We start from the raw sequence: 25,561 nt of genomic DNA, 5'->3' as shown, positions 1-25,561 counted from the left end.
ACTGCCTTTGTTCACTGCTCACCATGCCGTCGGTCATCCTGGCTGATTTGCATTTGATCTGTGTCCCCGGTCCTCTGTCCACCCGAGAGTAACCACTAGGACGGCGACACACTTTCCTGGAACCCCAGCAGCCACAATACTGCCCGGCCCAGCAGGCACTCAGCACCGACTCCATCAGCCAATAAAAGAATGCACAACTGCACGTTTTTTATGGTTTGCTTTTCAACTTCTCCCCAGCAATTTGAGAACTCTAGATCATATATTTTCTTGCTTCTGTGTGTGCTTTCTTATTGTAAATTATTTACATTAACTGGCCTAAATCTTTTCTGAAATGAAGCAGGAGACAGGAGATAGAGAGATAAGGTAGAAAGAGGTACACAGACGAGCTCATCATCCCACACAGCACACCTGGCAGATGGTGAGGTCTCCGTGCGGACAGACGAGGCAGTGAGCCAAACAGTGTCACCACCGGAGAAGCGTGGTGACCTTACTCCACGCTGACCCTTCTCTGCTGGGCTCCACTGTGATCTCACAGGTGACATTACGATCCAAAGGCCAGTGGCTTGTCTCACTGTCCCTAAGGGTTCCATTCTCCAGAAAGGCCAGAGGCACGGTGAACTGCTTCCCACTGCTCACCCGAAGACCCCATACACAAACAGAGCTACAGAAGTCCCAGGGGGGAACAGCTAATGCACCAGGGATCATCGCCCTTCAGAGTCTACCTGGGTAAGTGAAATCATGATAGGGCGCGGACAGGAAGCGGGCACCACCAGGGGAAGGGTCTCACCTGCTTCACCACTGTCACTGTCCCGGGAGCCATGGCAACCACAGAGGCGACGGCGGTGGCGTCGTGGGTCTCGGTGCCCAGTTCAATGATCTGCTGGAGGATATTTACAGCCGTGGGGTCAAGTCGGTCACCTGGCCAGGGAGGGGGCAAACAGGAAATGTCAACACCAGTAGCAGCGACAGCCACCCCTCTACTCTCTGGGGACACGCCTCCAGCCAAGGATCCTGTGCTCTCAGTAACCATTTATTCTGACAACAGAAGCAGCCTGGGAAAGCAGTCAAGGATGGCCCAAAGTCTTGGGACCCTGCACCCGCACGGGAGACCCGGAAAAGGCTCCTGGCTCCTGGCTTTGGATCAGCACAGCTCCGACCATTGTGGCCACTTGGGAAGCTGAGGATTTTCCTCTCTGTTTCTCCAGCTCCCAGAGCATTTTGCTCAAGTCCATTTCTCTGTGAGGAGATAGCATGAGGCTTTCATTTCCCACGTACAGCCAGGGTGCTTGGGTGACAGAAGGGATAGAAACCTGCCCCAGGGTGCTGAGTGAGTTGAAAGGGTCAGTGCGCTGGGAACTCACAGTCCTCCTCCTTGCCCCATAAAGCAGGGCTCCTGAGGGGCACCAGCTGCAGGTGGAAAGTGTAGCTTCAACAAGGACATTACAGTGGTCAGTGGTAAAACAACATGAATGTCTTCCCGGTCTGCTTTGGAACTACAAACCTATCCAAATTTGGCATTCTCTTTTCACGGGCTCAGGGTAGCTACCTGCTGCCTGCTTACCACATTTGAAATCCTTCTGAGCACACCCACACCCTGATCATTAATTTACTAAAAGGAAATTGCTGCTTGATTTCCACATTAGCGTAAGATCAGCAAGTATTGCCAACACTTTTACCATTACAGGGAACGTGAAACGGGCCACATGCCAATGGGAGTCCATCAGTGACAGCAGAGAAGGGGGACTCCAAGTGGCTCCGCAGAGGAAAGGCACGCCACATGGCTGAGGCAGGGTTGCACGGGGGGTGGGGGGTGGGGGGGAGCACCTCAGAAAGCTTGCACACAAGCAGACTGCAAGATAATACACTTGTTCTGGTGCAAAAAAAATTTTTTTAAGCCATGCACACAAGGGAGTCTTCAAAAATTTTGTAGAAAAGGCACATTAGGAAAAAAAACAATGCATAGGTAGGTTTCAAAACTTCTATTTAAATTCTATTCTTCATGCACCTGTTGAGGTACCTTTGTGTTTGTTCACAACGCATCACACCAGGTTCCCCTACCAGGGTAGTTGGAGGGACAGTGTTGAAGAGGTAAGTGGAATTCCACAGACAGCACAAACTGAGTTCTGAAGAGAATGAGGCAGGCAGATAACAAGCTGAGGGGCAGGGACAGGATCACGTTCCAGGTGGCACTGGAGCAGGTGGCTCACACATGCAGCACTTGTGTGAGGGTGAGGGTGAGCATGTGCATGCATTTGTGCATGTGTGTGGATGTATGACTGTATGTGTGCCTGTGTGTATGGGCCTCTATGCACAGTGTGTATGTGTGTGCATGTGAGTATGAACATATGTGTGTGCATGAGTGTGTGCGCGAGCGTATTTGTGCGGGATGAAGACAGGCTGCTTTGGGCAAGGCTTGAGCAATCCGCGATGCTGCTGAACGCTTAGGAAGGAAACACCCCAGGAAGCAGGGCCTCACCTCCACTCTGCTATCTGCGGAAGCACAGGCACTCCGTTTCGAATGCCCCTCAGTCAGCAGGTGCACTCAGCCTCTCTGGAGAATCCTCCCTAAGCCCAGCAGCCCATGGGCATTTTCTTGCTGCCTTCGTATAACCTGGGCAGACACTGTGCTTTCCTAACTCCTTTTTCTATCCCCACTAGACTTCGCCTTCTGTGTTCCCGTGATCCCACTTGCTTGGGTGTGGCCTGCAGGTACAGATGGCACTACACCTGGTAATGTCAACCTGTGTGTGTGTGTGTGTGTGTGTGTGTGTGTGTTTCAGATTTTGTAAAGAGCAGCAGGAAAAACTGTCTCTGTGAATACCACCCTAATTACCACTAGGTTGGCACAGTGAGCTGTTTCTATTTAAACTAACACTGGGAATCATGGCATTTGATGACAAAATCCTGGTTGGGCCTTTGGCGAAGAAGTACAGAAGTAAGTGACCACAGACCCCTGGGTGTACAAGGAGCCTGCCAACCTGCCCATCTCGGCCACCCAGTTCCACTGCGTGCTTCACTCCTATGCATCCCAGAGTGAGACAGATCCTGGCACACAGGGCCACAAGAAAGGAGTGCAAGGACCACAGAGAGAACACATCAGGGCTGGGATCCCAGGGTTAGCTCCCACCCCACAACGGCTGAGCCCAGCCACCCCTGCACAAAGCCCCCGGGGCATCGGGGATGTGAGCAGAGCTCTGCTTCTCCCACCAGTGCTTCTGTGCCCCGACCGGCCTAAGACGTAAGGCAGTTCCCCAGGATGGCTGAAAAACTCCATCTCAGCTCTGGCTCTGTTCACGGATGTGTCCAGGATAGGGTTCTCGGGGGCTGCCCACTGGGCAGATTGTGCAGCACAGACGCTGGGCCAGCAATGGTCCAGAGCTCTGCTGCCAGGTCTCTCACACTGGCAAACTCACTCGTTCCTTGTGCCCAGCGGGGACCCATTCTGATGACCCAAGGGAGACGGGGTGTTCTCTCACCACTCTCGGAGGTGTATCTGAGGTCCTGAAGAGCAGCCACCGCCGCCTGCGTCCCCTGCACATCTTCAGCCTCTGTGATGTGGAGATACTGGGTGGAGGGCTCCTCAGGAGTGTCTGCTGCCGGCTAAACAAAACACAAGACCTAAGGGATTGTCTAATAAACAAGCTCACAGCTGGAAGTTGGGGGAAATTCATGAAGACAAAGCAAGTGAAGAGAAGCAAACAAAATTTTGCAACATCTCCTTTACCTACATCTCTGGGCAACCAGAGGCTCCCAATAAACATGCTTTGCAAAGACAAAGCTCCTCCTTTCTTTTTTTTTTTTTAAAGATTTATTCATTTTATTACAGCCAGATATACACAGAGGAGGAGAGACAGAGAGGAAGATCTTCAGTCCAATGATTACTCCCCAAGTGAGCCGCAACGGGCTGATGCGTGCCGATCCGAAGCCGGGAACCTGGAACCTCTTCCGGGTCTCCCACGCGGGTGCAGTGTCCCAATGCATTGGGCCGTCCTCAACTGCTTTCCCAGGCCACAAGCAGGGAGCTGGATGGGAAGTGGAGCTGCCGGGATTAGAACCGGCGCCCATATGGGATCCCGGGGCGTTCAAGGGGAGGACTTTAGCAGCTAGGCCACGCCGCCAGGCCCAAAGCTCCTCCTTTCAAGGAAGCACAAGATGCTTCTGAAATGAGCTTTGCTGGGAAGCTTGTTGCCACCATCCTTGCAGAAGGGCACAGTGACCACTGTTCACACCTCAGAGATATTCCCGCACATGTTTTACTAGGAGTTCCTGTGTCTCCTCCAGCTGGCCCCATCGCCACCACTAACCTGCTCCTGACACAGGAGCTCATGTCGCAGCCGACAGAAGGCACTGCCACGTGCGGGAAGCAGGGAGTGAGTGTGCACACGGCACGGGCTCTGCGCCCTGCGAAAAGCCAGCCAATCTCAGTTCCGTGCCAGCCTTGCTCTTCATAGGATGCATGTGCTCAAACTACAAGAAACATCCTTGCCAGATCAGAATTCTGTGAGGGTGGGAAGAACTGAAGAGACATACGCAGGCACCTGGGGACTCAAGGAGAAAAGAGGGACAGAATTTTCACAAGAGTAGCTGTTAGTAACCATCACTCCTGAAGGGGTGAGGGCACCGGCCACACTGCATGGCAGGGAGCATGAACGTCACCAAGGGACAAGGACAACATGAAGGCCCTCAGACGAAGCTTCAGCAGCCAAAGTTCTGCTCCATAGCACTTATCAGGAGCCCGCATGGAGGATCAGGGTTGCGTGTAATTATTCTTTTACAGCCAAGTAGCCAAGTTCATTAAGACGTTTGCAACCTGACATGTAACAGACACCCAGTGAAGACTGGAGAAATGTGTAATTTAACAAACAGAAGAACACTGCCCTGTGAGTGCAATTGAGCAGAACATCAGCCAACATGGCAGCCAAGCAGTGCCTCCGCCATGAAAGGGCTCCTCTCCTTCTGGAAGGATGTGCAGCACGCTCTCTGTGCGCAGGGTCCTGGCTGCTTGACCGCAACGCTTGGCCCATGGCCTGGCATCACTCCTCCTATTGGTTTTAAAGCTTAGCTGAAGGTGCTGGCCTCTGCCCCAAGGGAGGCCTTCAGAGGACAGCGACGTTGCTGACCCAGATGGATTTTTTTTTTAAAAGATTTATTTTTATTGGAAACTCAGATCTATAGAGCAGAGGACAGAGAACAAGATCTTCCACCCATTGATTCACTCCTCAAGCAGCTGCAATGGATTGAGCCGAGCCGATCCTAAGCCAGGAGCCCAGAGCCTCTTCTGGGTCTCCCACGTGGGTGCAGGTTCCCAAGGCCTTAGGTCATCTTCAACTGCTATCCCAGGCCACAAGCAGGGAGCCAGATGGGACGTGGGGTTGCTGTGATTAGAACCAGTACCCATATGGGATCCTGCTGTGTACAAGGAGAGGACTTTAGCCACTAAGCTACTGTGGCAGGCCCAGATGGACTGAGTTTGACATCAAGAGTTGGCATTTCAATGTTTGCATTGCTAACAGAGAAGAAACTCTTACAGTATCAATTGGAAACACAAGTTGATTGTTTCATGAGATGAAAATGTGAAGCTGACACCATCACCAATGCCAAGAACCATCACAGCAACTACATTTTCTGAGGGCTCCCGGGGAGCTGCTTACAGGACGAATTATTTGGCAGTTCCTGTCAATCCCTTCAATTTTTCGAGCTCTTGTTTGACCAGCCCCTGGCATGCAGCGGGGTAAAAAGGCCACAGAGCGGAAGAAATGGTGCAAGGTCAGGAAGTTTGTAGGGGATGGACAGGATTCCATGTAAAGTTTGTCAGACTCCAAAGCCTGTAGCTCAGAACAAACTAAACGGGAGTTAGGGGGAGTGCAAGAAGGATACATAAAAGATGAAAGCTGAGAATCATGTGCCTCCGTACAGGACCCTTCATCCAGTTTGACAATGCTCAACTCATTCCCTTATTTTCAACAATGCTGCTGCACCCCAACTCCATACCTGCCCATGCGTCATTTTGAAGCAAACCCAGATTCAGCTTTTCCTCTATGAATATTTCAGAATCTCTCTCTAAAAAAAGTGCTCTTTCAAAACATAACCACAATATCAATATCACTGTCTCTCTCTCTCTCTCTCTCTCTCTCTCTCTCACACACACACACAGAGTCCAAAAAAAAAAGTTTAATATCATCAAGTATCTAGGCCCCAGTTAACTCAAATGCTTTAAGTTTGTCCAAATCAAATGTAAATGAAGTTCTCGCATTAGAACTAATTTCTCCCTAAGAGCTTCAAACTCCATCCCCCTCTCCCAGGCCCTACCTGTCTACGTCCTGGAGGCAGCAGGTGTTAGCCCTGGGGGCGTCCAGCAGTCCGGATATTGCTGACTGCATCACTTGCAATCTATGAGCATGACCCCCACCTGCTGTACTTCCTGTAACTTGGCAGTTGCATATGACTAAATACACTCAATATACCTGAGGGTCTGCTCTGTCAAGAATGATTTCTGGATTCAGGGGCTGCTTCCTTCCCGGTGAGTATACCAAGGGGGGAGTCTCTGGGACTGGGTGGGTCTGGGGTCACCCACCGCCCTCATTGGGCAGCAGACGGGATTGGGTTGGGGCACAACCTTGGGCCTGCGGGGTTTAAACTTCAGCAGCCAGGAGGCTGTTGGGGGCTGCAGGAGAGAGCGTCTTGCTCGGATCCCGATCCCAGCCAACATGTGCTCATGCTGAGCTGGGCCCGGGCGGGGAGCTCTGGGGTAATGGATGTCCGAATCGCCGCTTTTATAGCTCTCGGCTGACCCCACTGTTTCTGGGATCTGAGTCATTCCTAAAGATTGCCAATGCCAGTAACTCTTCCTCTGAAGAACTTCTAATCACTTAATAATGCTGAGCATTGAACACCTATCATGCAAAAGATAAGCTCCGGCTTGTCTAGCAGGATATTTTTTTGCCTGACATGATGATGGTTCAGGAGACTGGTCACATTAGGCAGGGCCATAATATCAACTAGCACTCTAAAACCTCATCCTGGGTTGGATTCTGTGCAGGATGTGTGGGCCACACCCTGTAGAAAGTTTAGCCCCACTGGTAAACCTAAAAGTTTGGGTGGTTATGGACTAAGCTAGGTGTGACCAAGGAGCCTGCCATCAATCACAGGTAAAGGGACCCGCCACAGACTGGACTGGGCAAGGCAGCAGCAACCAAATGTGCATCCTGAATAGGGCGTGGGGTGGGCCGGGCTGCAACATTCACCAGCTCGTACAAGACCAAATGGGAGGCCAGAGTACACCGGACACTGGGCTAAAACCCAATGGCATGTATGTAAACTGGGTCTGGGAGTGGATCAAGTGGAGGAACTTGGGGAGCTCCCCTGGCAAGTCATAGCTCTCACTGGTGAACACGTGGTCCAGATCTGGGGGTCGGACAAGCAGGGCATAGTAGCTCCAAAATGTGTAAATTGGTAATGGAACGGAATGTACTGGGCAGGACTGAGCAAATCTTTGCCTACAAGCAAAACTAGAAACCAGCATGGAGCACAGGTCATACCGAGCTAGGCTCTTGCACCTACTGGTTCTCAGAGCAACCACGGGCAGGTGCGTGATTTACGGCTAGGAACAGGCCCAATCGGGGAGGTAAGGGGACATCCTAACTGGGTTGAGGTTCCCACCAAGGGGCGCATGTGCTGGAATGGGGGCTGCGTCCTATCTAGGAAACAGGTGTAGTCACCCGAGGCACTAGTGTGGGCTGGGATTGGATGCACCAGGCCGGTTCAGACCCCAATACCATCTGGTGTCATGGAGAACCAGGGTAGATGTGGGACTGACTAGGCTGAGTCTCAATCCCCTACTGAGCCATGTGTGAGCTGTATGTGGTTATGGATGAGCCATGGCCAGGCTGAAACATCCAACAACAAGAACCAGAATGGGGTGAAAGCCAGCCAGGAAAAGCCACTGTTCCTGCTAGGACAGGAGGTGAACTGAGTAGGGTTGGCTCAAGGACCCCCTGGCATGCGCAAAATCTGCCACTGGGAGGGGTTCTGATGGAGGAGCCTGGGCAACTCCTCTGGCAGGACACAGTCCCTGCAGGTAAGCGCAAGAAGCATGATAGGAAACAGCCCAGAACAGGCCATGGAAAGTTTCCCACTGGCACACATCCGGCATGGGTCAGGAGCAGACCAGGCTGAATCAGTTCATGTCATCCACTGGCAAACCCGATCACCAGAACAGAGTGTGGGATGAGCTGGGTTTGGTCGCGACAAAACAAGTACACATTATGGAATGCCAGGGCATGGTTGCCTGTACTGGATATGAATGCAGCACCCAACCAGCACACGTGAGATCCAGGAAGGGAGGGGCAGAACTGGCAGGGGGATTAAGGGGCTGGTCCCCTCACCGGACAGCTACTCCCACCGGAGAGCGTGGGCTGGGATAGAGACAGACCAGACTAAGCAAGGCTACAACACCTGTGCGCAGCATGTGGACTAGATCAGGCAAAAGCCAGGCTGGGCTGATTATTCCTGTGTGTGCAAGCATAAATTAGAGTGGGTGAGGGATGTTTGGGCATAGCTGCAGCATCAGCTGGCAGAAGCTGGCACTGGGGACTAATTCTGTCAAGTCAAATCACAGAACCACCTAAAGAGTGCATAAACCGGGACAGAGAGACCTGGGAGGGAAAAAGTGGGTTCCCCCTTCTTGGGTCACTAGTCCCGTGGGAGGGCATGAAAACTAGGATGGGGGCTGGGATGGCTAGATAGAGAGGCACTCAACAACATCCGTGAGGGCTGGATGGTTGAGTTGGTTAGATAGAACTAAGCTTTAATACCCATTGACAAGTACAAGAGCCAAATGGGATGGGGGACAGACTGGTCTTCTGCTACACATACTGGCAAACCAGGGTAGGGGGCGGGCCTGGTGGGGGTTATTGTGGGTCGCCCCGACTAGGCTGCAGCTCCCACCAGTTGATGTAAGGGCCGACTGCAACACCCATTGGTTCCAGTGCAACTCGGGACCGAAAACAGAACCAACACAGCTATTGAAACCACCAGCTGATTGGGGTGATGGACTGTGCCGGGCCCTGTGCTTGCTAGAACATACAAGAATCTGGTCTGGGAATACCTCAAGGTTTCTTTGGAGATCTCCCCAATCGAACTGCTGGACTCAGAACTCTAACCAAGAAAGGATAGAAGACAGAACAGATCAAACATTCATCTCAGCTATATGTTGACAGCGAAATATGGGGCAAAAGGAGACCTTATGATGGACCATATCAATTGGTGGACGACCTCATTGAGCGAAACTGGCAGCAATTCATAACTGGAGAACTATTAAAACCACTTGAGCAAATATCTCAGAGCATGCCCCGTATCCGGGACTTGGGGTGGGTGGGAAACCGGGTGGGGCTTCTCCCTCAATATCCCCCTTTACCTCAGATACATGATGGAAACAATATGGACATAATAGTATTACCCACTTCCCTATACCCCCTGAACGTTTTTTTTCTCTTTTTTTCCTTTAACCGTAATTAACTATGTAAAGATTGTCAACAACAATACAATAAAATAGATTTTTTAAAAAAAAGAATGATTTCTGGGTTTTATCATGCACTTCCCTCAGCAGACGCACTCAGTACAGCCAGCTCCTCCACTCCCTTGGAACTAGCAGGAATCAAGGATCGCTGGCAGAGCCATGCCATCATTAGAAGGTTGCAGAAGGGTCATTCCTAACTTATCATGCCACTCTAGATCCTTGATTAAGGTGGCAGTGCTGGGTCCCTCCTTGCAAACCTGCTCCTTCCCCTCTGTAACTAATATGTAGCGGATAGTATTTGAGGCCATAAGTATTCCTGTTTGTCCACTCACTCTCCAATTATTGAGGGAACTGACCTGCTGCAATTGGCTGCAATGACTATTTTCCATTTCCCTCATTCTTTCTATGGGTATTAATCAGAATCAACCTCCTCTTTTTTATCTGCTTGCTGGTATATGTGGGAACACATGGATAACATTTGTTACTACAGCCGTTCCAGCTTGGCCTTTGGGAAATTCTTCCTGGCTGTTTCTACGTCTGTTTGATATACATGTCCTACTATCGGCTCCTTCCCATCTGTAGATCTATCTTCTATCATGTATCTATTCTTTTCTGTATACCTATCTATTTCTATATACTCTACCATGAATCATTTTACCCAGCTACCTTCTACCTGTCTTGTCTACTGCATGTCATTACTTCCTATCACCAGGATCACCCAGATAGTTCTGATTCGGCCCTGGGAATCAGCACTTTTTCTGAAGAACCCTGGACACCTTTATTAGAGAATGCTGTCAGAAACCAAGACTTGGGCACAGGGGTGCTCACTGCTACCCTGGTGTCACTGTGTCTAGGCCCACTCAGCACTGAAAGCTCATACAAGCACAGGCTTGTGTTTGGGGGTGAGTTCACAGTCATTCTGCCAACTCCAGGTCAGCATGACCAAGTCCATTCTGCTGTTCTTCTATGCTTGTTTGTTGCTCTTTTCCCAGAAACAAGGCGCCTGGCTCTCATGATCTATAACACACTTACTCAGTTGTTCCATGCAATGTATTAATGACGTAGTTTCAGAATCATTAACATGCGCTGCTAGGAAAACCATTATTTGCTAACTAGATCACAATACTTATCCACAGTTCTTTTTTCTTTAACCTTAGAGCATCAATGAAAACACGCTTACGTCAGCATCTTTCCACCCTGCTCTCTTTACAGCAACAATGTCACTCTTGTATAGCACAGATCCCATTGCCATATATGCCCTTTAAAGTTTAAACTTTTTAAAAATTCCTTTTTTTTTAAACATACATACACAGTTTCTTCATCTGTCCTCACTGAGGAGTGGTTGCCCCTGGAGACCAGCCCACAGACCTCTGTGGGGCACCCTTTCCTCCTTTCCACGTCTGCATGGGTTTTCCCTGCGGAGCTATGCCCTCCAGTACTCACATGGCTTCCTGCAGACAGACATCCAGCTGTTTCCAGCCATGGGCTATAACCGATGGCGCCATAAGGAATGGCCTTCCACAGAAGCATCGGCTCTTTTCTGCCAATGTGACTTCAGGGTGGTTTCCCAACAGTGGGACTATTTAGTTAGAGGCTGAGGAATGTGTATGCAACTTTGCTGCACGCTGCCATCCTCCTTTCCCAGTGGCTAGAACATTCTGCATTCCTGCGAGCAACATAAGAGGGGGTCTTTCTCCACAGGATCTCCTACAGCAACGAGTTTCCACTTTCAGATTCCTGTGAATCAAATGGGTGAGGAATTCTACCTCGGCCTGGATTCAATGAATACTTCCTTTATTCTGTGTAAGGCTGATCACCTTTACCGATAGTCAGGATTATGTACATTTCCTTTTCTATGAATTACTCTTATTTCTTGCCTATGTTTCTACTAGGTTGCAATCTTGCTCAATGCCACGCCAGAAGCATTTCATAAAGATGTTAATTCCTTTTATATGACAAAACCAACTTCATCATCTTTACTTGTCCATAAGTTCCGGTCTATAGGGCATTTGGAATCTTTCCTGTGCACTCCTTTTCGTCTTTTCCCTCACTGAACATGGATTTCCAACTGAAGTTGTGACTGTCCTCCACATTGTTTTTAGATGTATTCACTCACGTTTCAGGTGGTAGTTTTAAGGAATCACTGTCGTTACACGTAAATCTTTGACCCTTACAAATCTGGCTCATACGAGTTATGAAAATCAGATCTGATTTTACCTTCTTTCATGTGGCTGCTGTTATCCTACTTGCTTGTCAAAAAGCACATTTGTCTCCAACCAAGGAAGGAGACCATCTTGATCAACACTAAAGGTCCATGCCTCACCGAGCCTTCTCTGAAATTTCTATTGTGTCGCAAGGATGGAGAGTGCCTGCCACGTGCACCCCGGCAGGCCTGTGAAGTCATTTCGTCATCCCCCCTGGCAACGCAGCTGCAGGCAGGACGAGGAAGCCAGCACATCCCAGCAGCCTGCGTTCAAGTCGATCACATGAAGGGCCCACAAATGACATCAGCATGTCCAACAGGCCCTTGCCAGAGAAAAGGCTTCCCACCCCGGTCAGACCATCTATGCAGGCACAAGTATACTCTCTCAGTAAAGAGGTTTCATAAGAGGTTTAATATCCAGTAGGATTTTCCTCTCATGGCCATTTCTCCAAGAATCAGGTAAACTTCAGGAAGCACCTTTTTTTAGTTCTAGGGGAAAAAAAATCAAATGATCTTTTTATTCTGAGATTACATGATAAATCACCTTGCAATTTACCTGCAGGAACATTAGCATTTTGGGTTGAGTATTCCCACCCACTGGTTCAGCTTGATGTTTCCTTTAGGAGTGCTTTATGCTTACATTTTCATGGATTTCTCTCTCCTATTTGCTTCTCTTAGTAAATTATACCTTTGCCTCTATTCTATTTTCTAACTGGTTACACAAATTCTCACACATAGTACACATGAAGTTTCAATCTTGTACAGCAAGATAAATGTCACCTTTTAATTCCACCTTCCAGGATCTTTGTAAAAGACTCTTGCATGGACCATAGCCTGCCATAGGTGCAATCCAATGCTTACTGTTCACAAACTGTCATTTACTCTCTAGGCTTTCCTGTAACATAATCCTACCAAAGGTCTACCTTGCCTTTTCTGTGAGTGCAACTCTGCGTGCTTTGCTTCATCTCGTCTGCTCACGCCGGGGCCCCCAACGGGACACGGGAGTCCCGAGGCACCGGGCGCCCTTGTCTTGTTTGGACTTCAGTTGAAAATCTAGCATTTCCCAGTGAAGAAAGATGCTGGATTTGGGGTTGAGACAGGGACATTATGTTTTCATCTTATAGACACCTTCATCAGATCTACTGTACCGACTGCTTTCAATCAATGAACAGAGTTCTCTGCTGGGTGGCTTTTCCGCATCTATGGAAATCATGTCACTTCCCCTCTCCAGCTGTGCAAAGGAGGGGTCACTTCTCCCCTGTGACAAAAACAATGGGCCATCGTGATGAGATGTTTTCTTCTCATGTGCTGTGAAGTTTGTTTTTAAACAAAACCTTCCCTCCTGGGCACTGGGATGCTCTGTAAAGTCCACTGCTCAAGTGGAAGTTGTTCTGACACCCTAGGGACAATGACCAGTGCAGGTGCCTAGAGGCTACTGGTGTCTGAGTGGAGATGTAGAGGTGGAGGTGATGCCGCTGTTACACACTGGGCGGAGGCCAAAGAGGCATCCAAGCACCTGCAAGGTTCTGGGCATCCTCTACAGCCACATGACCACAGCCCCCTCCACTCTCCCGGGAGGGACGACAGTTGACTCCTTACCTTGGGGTCTTCTTTCAGAAGTAACATCAGGGATAAGGTCAATAGCAACACTCATAAAGGAATCCAAGTTCAACTAACAATAAAAATCACATCTGTGGCCCTGATCTCGCCCGATTATACCCTTCAAACAGGAGACGCATCTTGAAAAGGTCTCACAAGTATCTCACCCAGAAAACCCAGTGCTCTGGGGCACACGGTCTCTGTCCTGGCCCTGGGCTCTGCTTTGCTTGTCATCTCAGAAATGTCAAGATTAATACCGTACTTTAAAAAGTTACCTCCCACTTGGAGTCTCCATCAATTTCCACCACCTTCAAGCCATGTTTGTTCTTCAAGTGCCTGTTGAATTCCCACTTGGTGCCATACACAAAGCTGCAAACAGGGCATTTCAAACCACCTGCAAATACAGACAGAGGTATATTTAAAATGAAAGAAAAAAAAGTCAAGTATATAAAAAACACCAAAAATGCCTCAAGATAAGCAGATTATTTTAGCTCCAGCATCTGTTTTCCATCCAAGCTTACCTTAGTCCTGGAATGCAGCAGCAACACTGTACGTGTTTTTCAGAGCCAAGATTTAAATCTAATGCCCCTTTTTCTTACACTAAATAAACATTAGCCTAATATGTGCCTGATATTTTAAATGCCAACGAGACATAGGACTCATAATTTAATCCCCTGGGCCGAGCAGACAGCTTAAAGCCTCCTTTTATGTTCTATCTGTAAATAACAAATTGATTTAGACAAAAAGAAAAAAAAAAAAGAACATCGGTGGTGTTTCCTCATTCTCCTCTGCCCTGCTCCCAGCACCCCACACCTTAGCAAGTGCCCCAATCTCATTGTCCTGTGCCTCAGCAGGAGCTCATTCCCAGTGCTCTGCACCTCAGTGGGAGCCTGTTCCCAGAGCTTTGTCAGTCAGCAGCTAAAACACAGGTGCACATCACCTGGAGGTCCCAGGAGAGAGCAAATGTGGAAGCTGCTCACATCCTGAAATGTCACTATTTGCTTAGCACATTTTTCATGTGGTCTGGGAAATATCTGGATGCTTTGATTAACAGAATGTAATATTCCACGTTTTCAGAAAGGGGATGGTGGAATCTTGAGAACCACATGAAAGACCACCTGAGTCAGAAGCAGGCTGTGGAGGTGGCACAGAGCCTCGATGAACAGGTGCGCTCTCAGGAGCAAGCTCCACCCCAGGAGGGTAACCGGGACCCTGGCAGCAGACTTCAGTCTAGCGGGCAAACTGCACTGTCCCGTTTTCTCCCAGTGCTCCTGCAGAGCTCTGCTTCCCTCTCCAACGGGCCCACACTCCAGTGTTCAAACTTCAACAACCATGACCGCTTCTCTTTCTCTCCTTCCTACTTGGGAAGCCAGTTGCTCACAATTAACCCAAATGCTCTGACCACAGGATGCTGAGGCAAAAAGTCCATCACATCCCCGTGTCATGTTTCCAACCTTCAGGATCTCTGTCCAGTCTTTCTAATTCTCAGAAGAATCCCTACAACTCTCCCTCCTAGCCCAGGAAGGTCCTGGGAACAGTCAAAGTTCCCCAGTCACTCACAGCAGGAGCTCTCGCCTCCCTCTGCATGGTGAGTGCACCGCACAAGATGAATTTCAGAGATTCTTTGCAACACAATAAACTAAACTTTAAATTTCTTTCCATACTTTTTGAAGCACCCTTATATTTCTTATCATTTTCAAATGAAATTTGTACACAATGCCATCTACTAAAACACTGTCACAATTTTATGCTAATATGAAAGAAATACAAGAAGTAATGGTAAACTAGTAAGTGCTTTAAACTGAACACTCACATGCCACTGCAGATGTTTTCACAAAGTTCCCTCTTACACCGTCCAGGTTCTCAACTCCACTTGGATGCAGGTCCCATTGCACAGAGCTCCCAACCCCCAACCCCCGCTCCCTTCCCCGTGGTGGGTCCTGGTGCCCTGCCCTGCCCTGTGCTGGCTCCTGTTCTCAGCCCAGCTCACGGCCTCAAGGTGGAGTGCCCAGACATTCTTCCCCAGGTTGTCTCTTCCTGCCCCTTTGTCAAATGGAGGGAGATAGCCCAGGGGCTCTTGGGTGTCAGGGGCTCATGACACTTGACACACTACCCATAAAGTGATGACTGATACGTAGCGCCAACTCAGACTCCTGCCCTAAATTCCAACCTGAGGTGCTGCCCAGTGGGGACCTCACATTCACATGGCCAAATAGAAGCACACGTTCCCAAGGCCCTCCCTCCGCCCCTGGGTCAGGCCATTGTTGTCTTTTGCATAAATGGAAGCAACTGGTTCCTAACCATTCTGGTAGCCCTGCTCGTCCTCCACTATTTTCCACCTGCCATCTGCACAGAGCTACCATGTAAAAGCATGAAGAAAACTCAGGTTACGCAGGTGGGAAATCCTCCAGAAGCTTTCTGTCATACCCGGGATAACATCCTGACTCCTCACCATGGCCTGCCAGCCCTCATTCTTGCCCCTCACATCTGCACAAGAAAGCCTGGCAGACCAACAGCAAGAACAGCTGGGGGTGAGCTCGGCAGCATGGCCTAGTGGCTAGGGTCCTCGCCTTGATCCCATATGGCCGCTGGTTCTAATCCCGGCAGCTCCACTTCCTCTCTATCTCTCCTCCTCTCAGTACATCTGACTTTGTAATAAAAATAAAATAAATCTTTAAAAAAAAAAACCCTATAAACATGTAAAGGTACTGATGGTATAAATGGAAAATAATAATAAAATTAAAAAAAAAAAAAAAAAGAACAGCTGGGGGGAAATGGTTCCTGCCTTTGATGCAAAGCCTGGCAACAGACACTGAATTCTTACACTTGATCTTATCCAAAAGGCCGAGAAGCGATGCCAGACACTGAATTCTTACGTTCCAGAATTTTCCACACAAAAGGTAGCTCAAACATTCATGTTAGTTTTCAGAAAGCCCAAATATACTTTGCTTGTTTTCTGGGCTTGTCCTTTCTTGTGCAGAGAATAATTATACTTCGTCTCTCACCTTTCTTGTTGTTTCTTATTAACTGCCTAAGATTGTGTGCTTTCCCATGATTGTCCTTGAAAACCTTCAAGGCGTGAGGTTGGCTGCGCCAAGACTGCTTCTCCCAGGGCCGTAAGAACGTGGCAACGGGCACACGCCAACTATCCAAGGTGAAACCTGGGCTTGGAAATGAAATTAAAGATTCCTTCTGGGGTGCTCTTTAGTGGAAACCAATTTAGGGAGAAAAACATCCTCATATTATGTTTAAATTAAACTTAATATGATAGTGCCCCCGCATTAATTAAAACTTCAACCTTTGCCACAGTGACTTTAATTAAAGAACAACAAATGGAAATGTGTAATCTAGCTAGAATGTATAACCATGCCAGTTAATTGACATCAAAGCTGCAAGAAATTAATTTCTATTTCAATTCATTAAAGTCTCAGGCAACATACAGTAAAGGTCAATAGAGAGACACGGTCAGTTCACTCGTGACCTTGGCATTAGGGACCCACCACAAAAAGGGCAGTCTCCCAGAATTATAATTTCCTCCCCAGGACAGATGCACCGGGCAAGAGCATGTGTGGAATTTCAGAAGCAGCTTCAAAAATCAGCTGCGGTGTCCTTTGCTCTTTGTAGAATGCAATACATGGAAGTAGTTGTGTTCCTTTGTGGTGCCTGGCAGCACTGATAAACCTACTGCATTTGCAACAACAGAACTCCTGGAATGGCAGGCCAGGATTGCTCCTGGGAAGCCCAGCCCTGAGATCCGCACCTGGTGTTAGCTCACATGACCCGAGGCTAGTTCTGCGTGTTTTCAGGTCCTAGTTATCACCTAAGGTGAAAGGCTGAGCTCTTACATAGCCCATGCGATGGCACCTAGGACACGGACACTACACGACCTCCACGGCAAAGGTGTGACTCCATTGAGGATCTGGACGTGGGATGATTAAGGCAGATTAGGCAGGCCCAAGGTAATGGCAGGGGTCTTAGCAAGGAGGCTGATGAGCCAGGCCCAGTGATGCCTGCCATGAGATGAAGGGGAGGAAGAGGTCGTAAGCCTTTGGGAACCGGCCAAGGCAGGAAAACAAACTGCCCAGAGGACGTGTGGGATTGTGAGCATCTGTGTTTAGCTTGGTGAGATGGAGCATCATCTTGGGACACCAACATCTCACTCCCAGCTCTCTGTTATGCTATCACCTTCACACCTCTTCCTTTATAGCAAATTGAAACACCATTACATCTCACAAAAATTTTTTGGTGGGAAGGAAAACAGAAGAGGCAAAGAAAACCAAGAGGACCTGGAAGGAATCTGTTGAAAGTAACAGAAGGGAAAACCCCAGTGGTCTGGCGCCATCCAGCAGTCCCCACCGTCACCGGTGCAGCTTCACCCTCTTCCACACTCTCCCTGTCCTGCTCCCTCTGCCCAGCAGATGTGAGAACCTCAAGGGCTTCATGGCTCAGGGTTTTCCACACTGGCTGCTAAGTTTAAAAACAAAACAAAAAACATGCAATATTTATTTGAGGGCATCACATTGTGGTACAGCTGGTTAAGTCACCACCTACGGGTGGCTGTCCATATAGGTGCCAATTTGAATAATTGGCACACTCCATTCTAAACTGGCTCCTTGCAAATGACCTGAGAAAAGCAGAGGAGGGCCCATGTGCTTGGTCTCCTGCCACCTCTGAGGGAACCCCAAAGAGGCTCTTGGCTCTGGTTTCAGCCTGACTTGGAGCTGGCTTTGCAGCTGTTTGGGGAGGGAACCAGCAGATGGAGGCCAGCACTCCCGGGAGTGAACCAGCAGATGGAGGCCAGCACTCCCGGGAAGGAACCAGCAGATGGAGGCCAGCACTTCCGGGAGTGAACCAGCAGATGGAGAACAGCACTGCGGGGAGTGAACCAGCAGATGGAGGCCAAAGCACTCCCGGGAGGGAACCAGCAGATGGAAGCCAGCACTCCCGGGAGTGAACCAGCAGATGGAGGCCAGCACTCCCGGGAAGGAACCAGCAGATGGAGGCCAGCACTTCCGGGAGTGAACCAGCAGATGGAGAACAGCACTGCGGGGAGTGAACCAGCAGATAGAGGCCAGCACTCCCAGGAGGGAACCAGCAGATGGAGGCCAGCACTCCCGGGAGTGAACCAGCAGATGGAGGCCAGCACTGCGGAGAGTGAACCAGCAGATGGAGGCCAGCACTCCCGGGAGGGAACCAGCAGATGGAGGCCAGCACTCCCGGGAGTGAACCAGCAGATGGAGGCCAGCACTGCGGGGAGTGAACCAGCAGATGGAGGCCAGCACTCCCGGGAGTGAACCAGCAGATGGAGGCCAGCACTGCGGGGAGTGAACCAGCAGATGGAGGCCAGCACTCCCGGGAGGGAACCAGCAGATGGAGGCCAGCACTCCGGGGTTGAACCAGCAGATGGAGGCCAGCACTGCGGGGAGTGAACCAGCAGATGGAGGCCAGCACTCCCGGGAGTGAACCAGCAGATGGAGGCCAGCACTGCGGGGAGTGAACCAGCAGATGGAGGCCAGCACTCCCGGGAGTGAACCAGCAGATGGAGGCCAGCACTCCCGGGAGGGAACCAGCAGATGGAGGCCAGCACTTCCGGGGGTTGAACCAGCAGATGGAGGCCAGCACTGCGGGGAGTGAACCAGCAGATGGAGGCCAGCACTTCCGGGGGTTGAACCAGCAGATGGAGGTCAGCACTCCACCATCCTCTCCCTTAACTCTGCCTTTCGAGTAAATTAAAAAAAAAAAAAGATTTATTTATTTGAAAGAGTTACAGACAGGAAAGGAGGAAGAAGGGCGAGGAACGGTAGATGGAGGGAGAAGAAGGTCGCGAGGAAGAGAGAGAAAATGTGAGCTTCAACCATGTCTCCCACAAGGGCGGCAGGGGCCTAAGCACTTAGGTCATCTTCCACTGCTTTCCCAAGTGCATTCATGGAAGTGGGGTGGCTGGGATTGAAACCAGAATCCCTATGGGATGATGAAAGGTGGAGGCTTAACTTCATGCACCACAACGCCAGCCCCTCCACACTGCTTGCACACAATCCATGTTTACTGTCCTCATGCCCAGGCAACTAATGACTCTCAAGGGCCAAGGGACACAGAAGTGCCTCCTTCCCCAGCACGTCCACAGAAGAGGGTAGGGAGGAAATGTGAACAAAGAACCCCAAGCAACCCTGCAATGATGACACAGAAAACCCAGGCCCTGCCAGGCCATTACAGTCTTTATAGAGTGAATGGAAAACACAGGGCAGGGAAGAGCTCAACTTCAGCAAAATCTTGCAAGGCAGTGATGAAAGCATGGAAGCACAGGGCGATGGCAGCATCATCAGTCAGGCCCCACCTGTCCCCACGGCCACAGGAAGCGTCCATTTCCTGTCAACCCAACCCAAGAGGGTGGAGGACATGCAGCTGCATCTCCAGTCTTCTACTGCAGTGATCACTGGGGTCTCCAAGTCTGTTCTCCGGAGACCCCCAGACACGGATATCACACAGATGCTCCAGGAGTTCTGGGTGTTCTCAGAAAACACAGCAAGGAAGGAAAACACAGCAGGCGCCAGATGCTGGGAGTGTTCCTTCGCTTCTCCCGCTCCACTGCGGTAGAAGCATGTGGGAAGGAACACCTTCCAGGCTGCAGGGCCCAAGGAGCAGAGGCTGGGGGGTGTGCCCAGGCGGCAGGGCCAGAGCAAACGAGAGCAGGCTCAAGCCAGCGCCCTCCATGGCCTGTCCTAGCAGGACAGCGCACGCGCTCCCTCTGCCGCCCTGGATGGCAGCTTCAAACTGGCCCTGGGTCTTCTCGGCCGCTCACTTCTGCCCTGCCAGCAGCCTGCCACGCTTCAGTCAGCTGCAGGACACAGCCAACTCACAGACCTGACGTGAAGATGACGTGAAGAGCCAACAGAGCTCCCTACTGCACAGAAATGCCTGGCGTCCCCAGCTGTGGTGGCGTTTGCAGCCCACACCTCTGCATCCCCCAGGGCAGGTTTCTGTCCTCAGCTGCAAGCTGCCTGGGAACCCAGGAAACAGCAGCAACACACGCACTGCAATCACTTTCCAGTTGATTTACCCAAGTGTAAGTCTGACAACAGCAGCATTTCTTTACATGCAGACAGCAAGTGACCAAGCCCTCTCAGGTGAGAGAGCGTGGCTATTTATTGAAAAATAAAAATAAAAATAAAAGAAAGAAGAAACCTAGCATCAGGGGTTTTCTTCAGCTCTCTTTAGTTTAAATATTCCAGAATGTTTTTCCTTTTCCAAATGAATAAGCAATCTGGGTACTCAGTAAGTATTCTTAGATCATCCAAAAAAAAAAAGTTCATTTGCAAATATGCTGTAATAGCTACACTGGTAAGTGCCTAGAAAAAAAACATCTAGAAACCACACCATGATCAGGGCTGGGACTGTTACCGTGCTTCCATTCAAGCACAGAAGGCCTTAGAGAGGTACACTGGGAAGGTAGCACCCCAAAGAAAAACCAACAGGCCTGCCAGTCAGCGTTCAGCAGAGACAACACAGCAGGAGCACACCTCATGCATGACAGGGAGGAGAGGGCCCTCCTGACGCAGGCCAGGTGGCAGCGCCGGGGCCTGGGAAGGGGCCTTACCGCTGACCTTGCAGATTTTCTATTGGGGGCATCAGCCAGGTAATAAATCACTCCGATGAGACACAGTGAGGGAATGAAGTGACATCAGTCAACAGGATGAAAAAGGAACACAAACGATGGGTCCCGGGTTGGTGCTGAGCTGTCACGTGTCAGCAAGCCCCTCCTAGCAGTGGACGTCAGGACATGGAGGGAGGAATCGGGCAGGGCCCCTCACCTACCTTGCTGGATGAGCGCCTCGGCCGCCAGCTCCCCGCTGCCCGCGTTGGCATACTCCTCGTTGGGGTGCTTCCTGTTGTAGTGCCGCTTCAGGGAGCCGGAGATGTTGCAGGAGTAATGACAGTGGGCACAGCGGAAGGGCTGCAGGGAAAGGCGGAGCGTGAAGCGAGGGGACGGACAACACAGCCTTTCCCTACGTCTTTTCCCACCTGCGGATTCTTGGCCCCAGAAAGCCTGTCCCACCGGTGTGACATTGTGGGACACCCTGAGGGAAACCCTGACCGCAGAAACATTGAGTCCTGCCTCTGGGCGGCCCATCGAGTACCCAAGGTGGGCGTCCCCTCTGAAAAACAATTTGCTTCCAGCACCTCCTCCTATTGTTTTGCCAACCCCAGCATTTAAGATTCTTCTTGAAGAGGAAGAAAACGAAACAGGCAGTAATACACCACTTCATGTTTCATGAGAATGTGTTATGGAAATCAGTGTGGAGAATACCCAGGCAACTGAGAACCCACCTACCACGTGACCCAGCAATACACTTCTAGGAGTATATTCTAAAGACTGCTTCATGAGAAAGCAACATGCACCCTATGTTCACAGCAACACAGTCAATAATTGCAAAAACATGGAAGCAGTCAAAATGTCATCAACAGAGGACTGGATCAGGAAACTATGGTTCATCTACTCTATGGAATACTACTCTGCTATTAAAAAATGGAAAAAAGTTCCTTGAGGCTAAATGGGCCCAACTGAAAACCATTATGCTAAGAGAAATGAGCCAGTCCCAAAAGGTCAGATATCATATGTTTGCCTTCATATAAGACAATACGATGTCAAATCTAAGAATTGCACCTGTGAATTTTATCTTACTGCACTCCCTAGCTGTTTGTACCACATGAAAAAGATCTTGTGATGTAACCTATTAATCAATAATTCATGAGAGACTGATTGCTTGCGATCGCCCGAGATTGTTAATATCTCTCTTACCACTGCTATTGCCACTACCCACGGGTGACCATGATCTAGTCTGTGCTGTACTCCCACTTGAACCACACAGTCACACGCTAGCAATGGTTTCTGCAGGAAGATGTTGGACACTCTTGCACCACCCTAGCGTCACACTGATACCTTTGTTATGACTTTGATAACACCATGGAGATGAAGATCCACTATTTTATTTAAATCTATTTTTTTTTCTTCGCAACCCATGGTGGACTGTACCTAGGGTAATGTTTCATGGAAGCATAGTGGAAATAAGTATGTTCATGGGTAGAAACAGAAGTATGTCCCCGTGCATGCAGTGCAAGGATGGACTCACAGCAAAACAACAGTCTCCTGCACTGTCGGGAGACGTCAATGGCAGTATCATGGACGAAAGACACCACGGGGGGAGAACAACGGGGGGGCGGGGTGGGAAGGGGACGGGAAACCCCAACGCCTATTAAACTGTGCCATAAAATAAAGAATAAACTAACAAAAAAGTAGCTCTGATTACAATTATTTCATTTACATTTGCTTCTTTGGCTAAATGATTTGCCCCTTGGTATTCGCCTGCAAATGTATGCATACACAATTATCAGTCATTAGGGAGGTTGACACGCGGCAAAACTTATTTCTAAATCCATCTGGGCAGAAAGAGGCACTTTGGGATAAGGGAATAAACAAGTGATGTAGCCAGTCCTTTGGGGGGCTCTTAAAGGTCTGCTCAGGCCGCCACGGGCCCTGCTAAGACCTGGCTATGGGCTGAGCAACAGGTGTGAATCTGTGTTCCTGCCACACCCAGCCCCGACCTGTGGGCTGAAAGATAGCAGTGTCCTCCTTCTCGAAGTAGGGAACCTTGTTGCCGAGGACCATGTGCATATTTATAACATCATTTGCATGTCATATGCAATTATCAACTTAGAAATCAGTTGGGGCTGGTGTAGTGATGCATAAGGCTGATCCCCTGCCTGCAGTGCCAGTATCCCACATGGGCACCAGTTCAAGTCCTGGATGCTCTACTTCCAATCCAGCTCCTTGCTCACGGCCTAGGAGCACAGCGGAGGATGGCCCAAGTGCTTGGGCCCCTGCACCCACATGCAAGACCCAGAAAAAGCTCCTAGCTCTTAGCTGCAGACCAGCTCAGCTCTGGTCACTGCGGTTATTTGAGAAGTGAACCAGCAAATGGAAGATCTGTCTACCTTTTCTCTGTGTAGCCTTGCCCTTCCAAAAATAAATAAATCGAAATTTATTGTTTTCTAATATGTTTTGCAGGTGTATGGATTCTTCCCTTTCCTTTCTCTTCCTCCCCCTCCCCAGCTTCCCCCTCCCTTCTTTTATCCTCCTACTATCACAACAGTACAGTCCCTTAGCATAGGTTACATGTTTAACTTCTTAATATTTAAATGTATCATTGCATGTTAAGTTCAGGCAAAGGTAGAAAACCTAGCACCATGGTGAAAAGGTATCTTTACAAGTTTCAATATGAGTCCTAATAGAAATCTTTTTTAAAAAATTAGCCTGCTGTATGACTGCTTGAAATTTGAGTCCCACCTGTGGCTGTCTTGGCAGGGCCAGATCAGATGATTTGGAAAGCTTAACACGGTCCACAGGCAGGACGTTCTCCACCCGTGTCCTCAGGTGTTGCATGACTCGAACAAGAGCACTACGGGAACCGCAGCACATATGCAACAGTGTGCCAAGAGCAGCTTCCTAGCCCAGCTGGAGCAGAAGCCCCCAGCACAGGCCCGGGAGGGGCCGTGCCCTGCATGTGCGCAGACTGTGATGGAGCAGTGCCACCACAGAGGGGCAGGACAACTTACCTCAGCGCTGATCCACTTGTCATGAAAACAGAGATGACAACAGCCACCTTGTAAGGATGCCGTGAGAACGAAATGACAGCACCTAACCTGAAGCCTGGGAAGCTGCATAGAGCCTTGCTCCCTGCCTGCATGAGCACTTTCTCCACATGGCAGGCTGTGCAGATGCAGCTGATGTACCCTGGGGTCTTGTGAACCCAGCTTGACTCCTCCACTGGCCCACTCGTGAATCCTGCATCACTGTTATCTCCCAATGGCATGTGAAGGTCAAGTGCACCAACAGCAGGAGAAGGTACCACTGCTCTTGGGCACTTGAATCAGTTCCACTTCCTTCAAGTCTACAGATGTGTTGCAGTATTTCCACTGGGAGGGGAGAGGGAAGGAACAGAAAACCTACCCTGCCCTCTGCCCAAGCGCTCACACTCTTGCCCACCTTCCCACCAAAAACAGTTCCCACTTGCAACCTTCCCAGGGCCTCCCCAGACACCCCTGGGCAAACAATTCCCGGGCTCTCTTCTCAGACCTCCTGCCATCTCCATGTCCTCCAGCCTACACCTGCCACCACACCCTGACTCTATAGGGTCATCCAGCAGCTCCGCTTCCCAGTCTGATGGTCAAGGGCTCAGGGCCAGGTCTGTTCTTCAGTGTGTGTGTGTGTGTGTGTGTGTGTGTGTGTGTGTGTGTCTGTGCATGTGCGCGTGCGTGTGTTGGTCACGTAGAGGAATGGATCAGCACGTCTGTGACATCAGCCGCTCTCTCAAAGAGAAACAGAGGAGGTACTCTGGCTTTTCATGCTCTCTCCTGTCCCTCACACCTCTGAATCTCAACAGTCTTCCTAGGAAACCTCTCCAGGCCCTGCCTGGGCCCCCTCCATCTATCACTGAGGCACGGAGCGCACCACTTCCAGGAGCATTCCTGGGCACAGAGACACAGGGCAGTCACCGCGGAGTGTCAGCCTACTGTGGGGCATTCCCAGGATCTGGCCCCACAGCCAGGCCACATTTGGCTCTATACCACAGGTGCCAAGTCCCCACACTCCTCGTGGTTTGGCCGCAGAGTGTCTACTACACAGAGGGACCTGGGGCTGAGGCTAAACTAACCTGGCTTTCTCATCTGCCTACTGAACAGAAGGCAGACAAAAAACTAAAATCCCTGCAGAAGATTATTGTGAAGCTAAAACAGAAAGCTAAACGGTTTTCACATGCTCGCAGTCTCTAAAAAAAAGCAAAGATTATGAAGTCTTTATCTTTGGCATGTTGGCTCTTACACAGAAAGCAAAGCAAAGCTGAACTGCTTAGTGTTCCAGCACAGGGTGGTCAGGGGGCACCTGAGTGGGGAGGAGAAGCGGCGAGGGGTGGCACAGACTGGAAGTATCCTGTGTGCCTGACTTCACCTGTCCCCACTGCACCTGCCTGTGGCCTAGCAGCTCTGTCCTAAGAGCCCCAATGCCTTCGACTCCCCAGTCCAAAAAGTGGCACAGTGACTACCAAGGAAGACCATTCAGACAAAAAACAAACAAATGATCCCAGAAGAGAGGCCCATCTCAGAGCCGCCAGTTGCTATTCAAATCTCCAGATCTTCCAGCTGGAAGGAAGGGATTACAGCCTTGGCCTGGCCTTCCCTCCACAGAAGGC

The 25,561-nt window shown here is 49.9% G+C and overlaps 1 protein-coding gene across 2 annotated transcripts in view; it reads right to left on the bottom strand.

The window, feature by feature from the left end:
* The window catches only part of ZFAT (zinc finger and AT-hook domain containing), a 174,062-nt gene that overhangs the window by 27,029 nt on the left and 121,472 nt on the right, over positions 1 to 25,561 (bottom strand). For both annotated transcript variants that reach the window (XM_058668455.1, XM_058668456.1), the window contains exons 12-15: positions 21,132 to 21,270; positions 13,595 to 13,713; positions 3,477 to 3,600; positions 788 to 918 (exon numbers count right to left, since the gene is read on the bottom strand). In XM_058668455.1, coding sequence (XP_058524438.1) covers positions 788 to 918; positions 3,477 to 3,600; positions 13,595 to 13,713; positions 21,132 to 21,270 — 513 coding nt within the window. The remainder of the gene's footprint in view (positions 1 to 787; positions 919 to 3,476; positions 3,601 to 13,594; positions 13,714 to 21,131; positions 21,271 to 25,561) is intronic.

The sequence above is a fragment of the Ochotona princeps genome, chromosome 9, assembly GCF_030435755.1.
Source record: "Ochotona princeps isolate mOchPri1 chromosome 9, mOchPri1.hap1, whole genome shotgun sequence".
Lineage (NCBI taxonomy): Eukaryota > Metazoa > Chordata > Mammalia > Lagomorpha > Ochotonidae > Ochotona > Ochotona princeps.
This window is presented reverse-complemented; position numbering and strand designations above follow the sequence as displayed.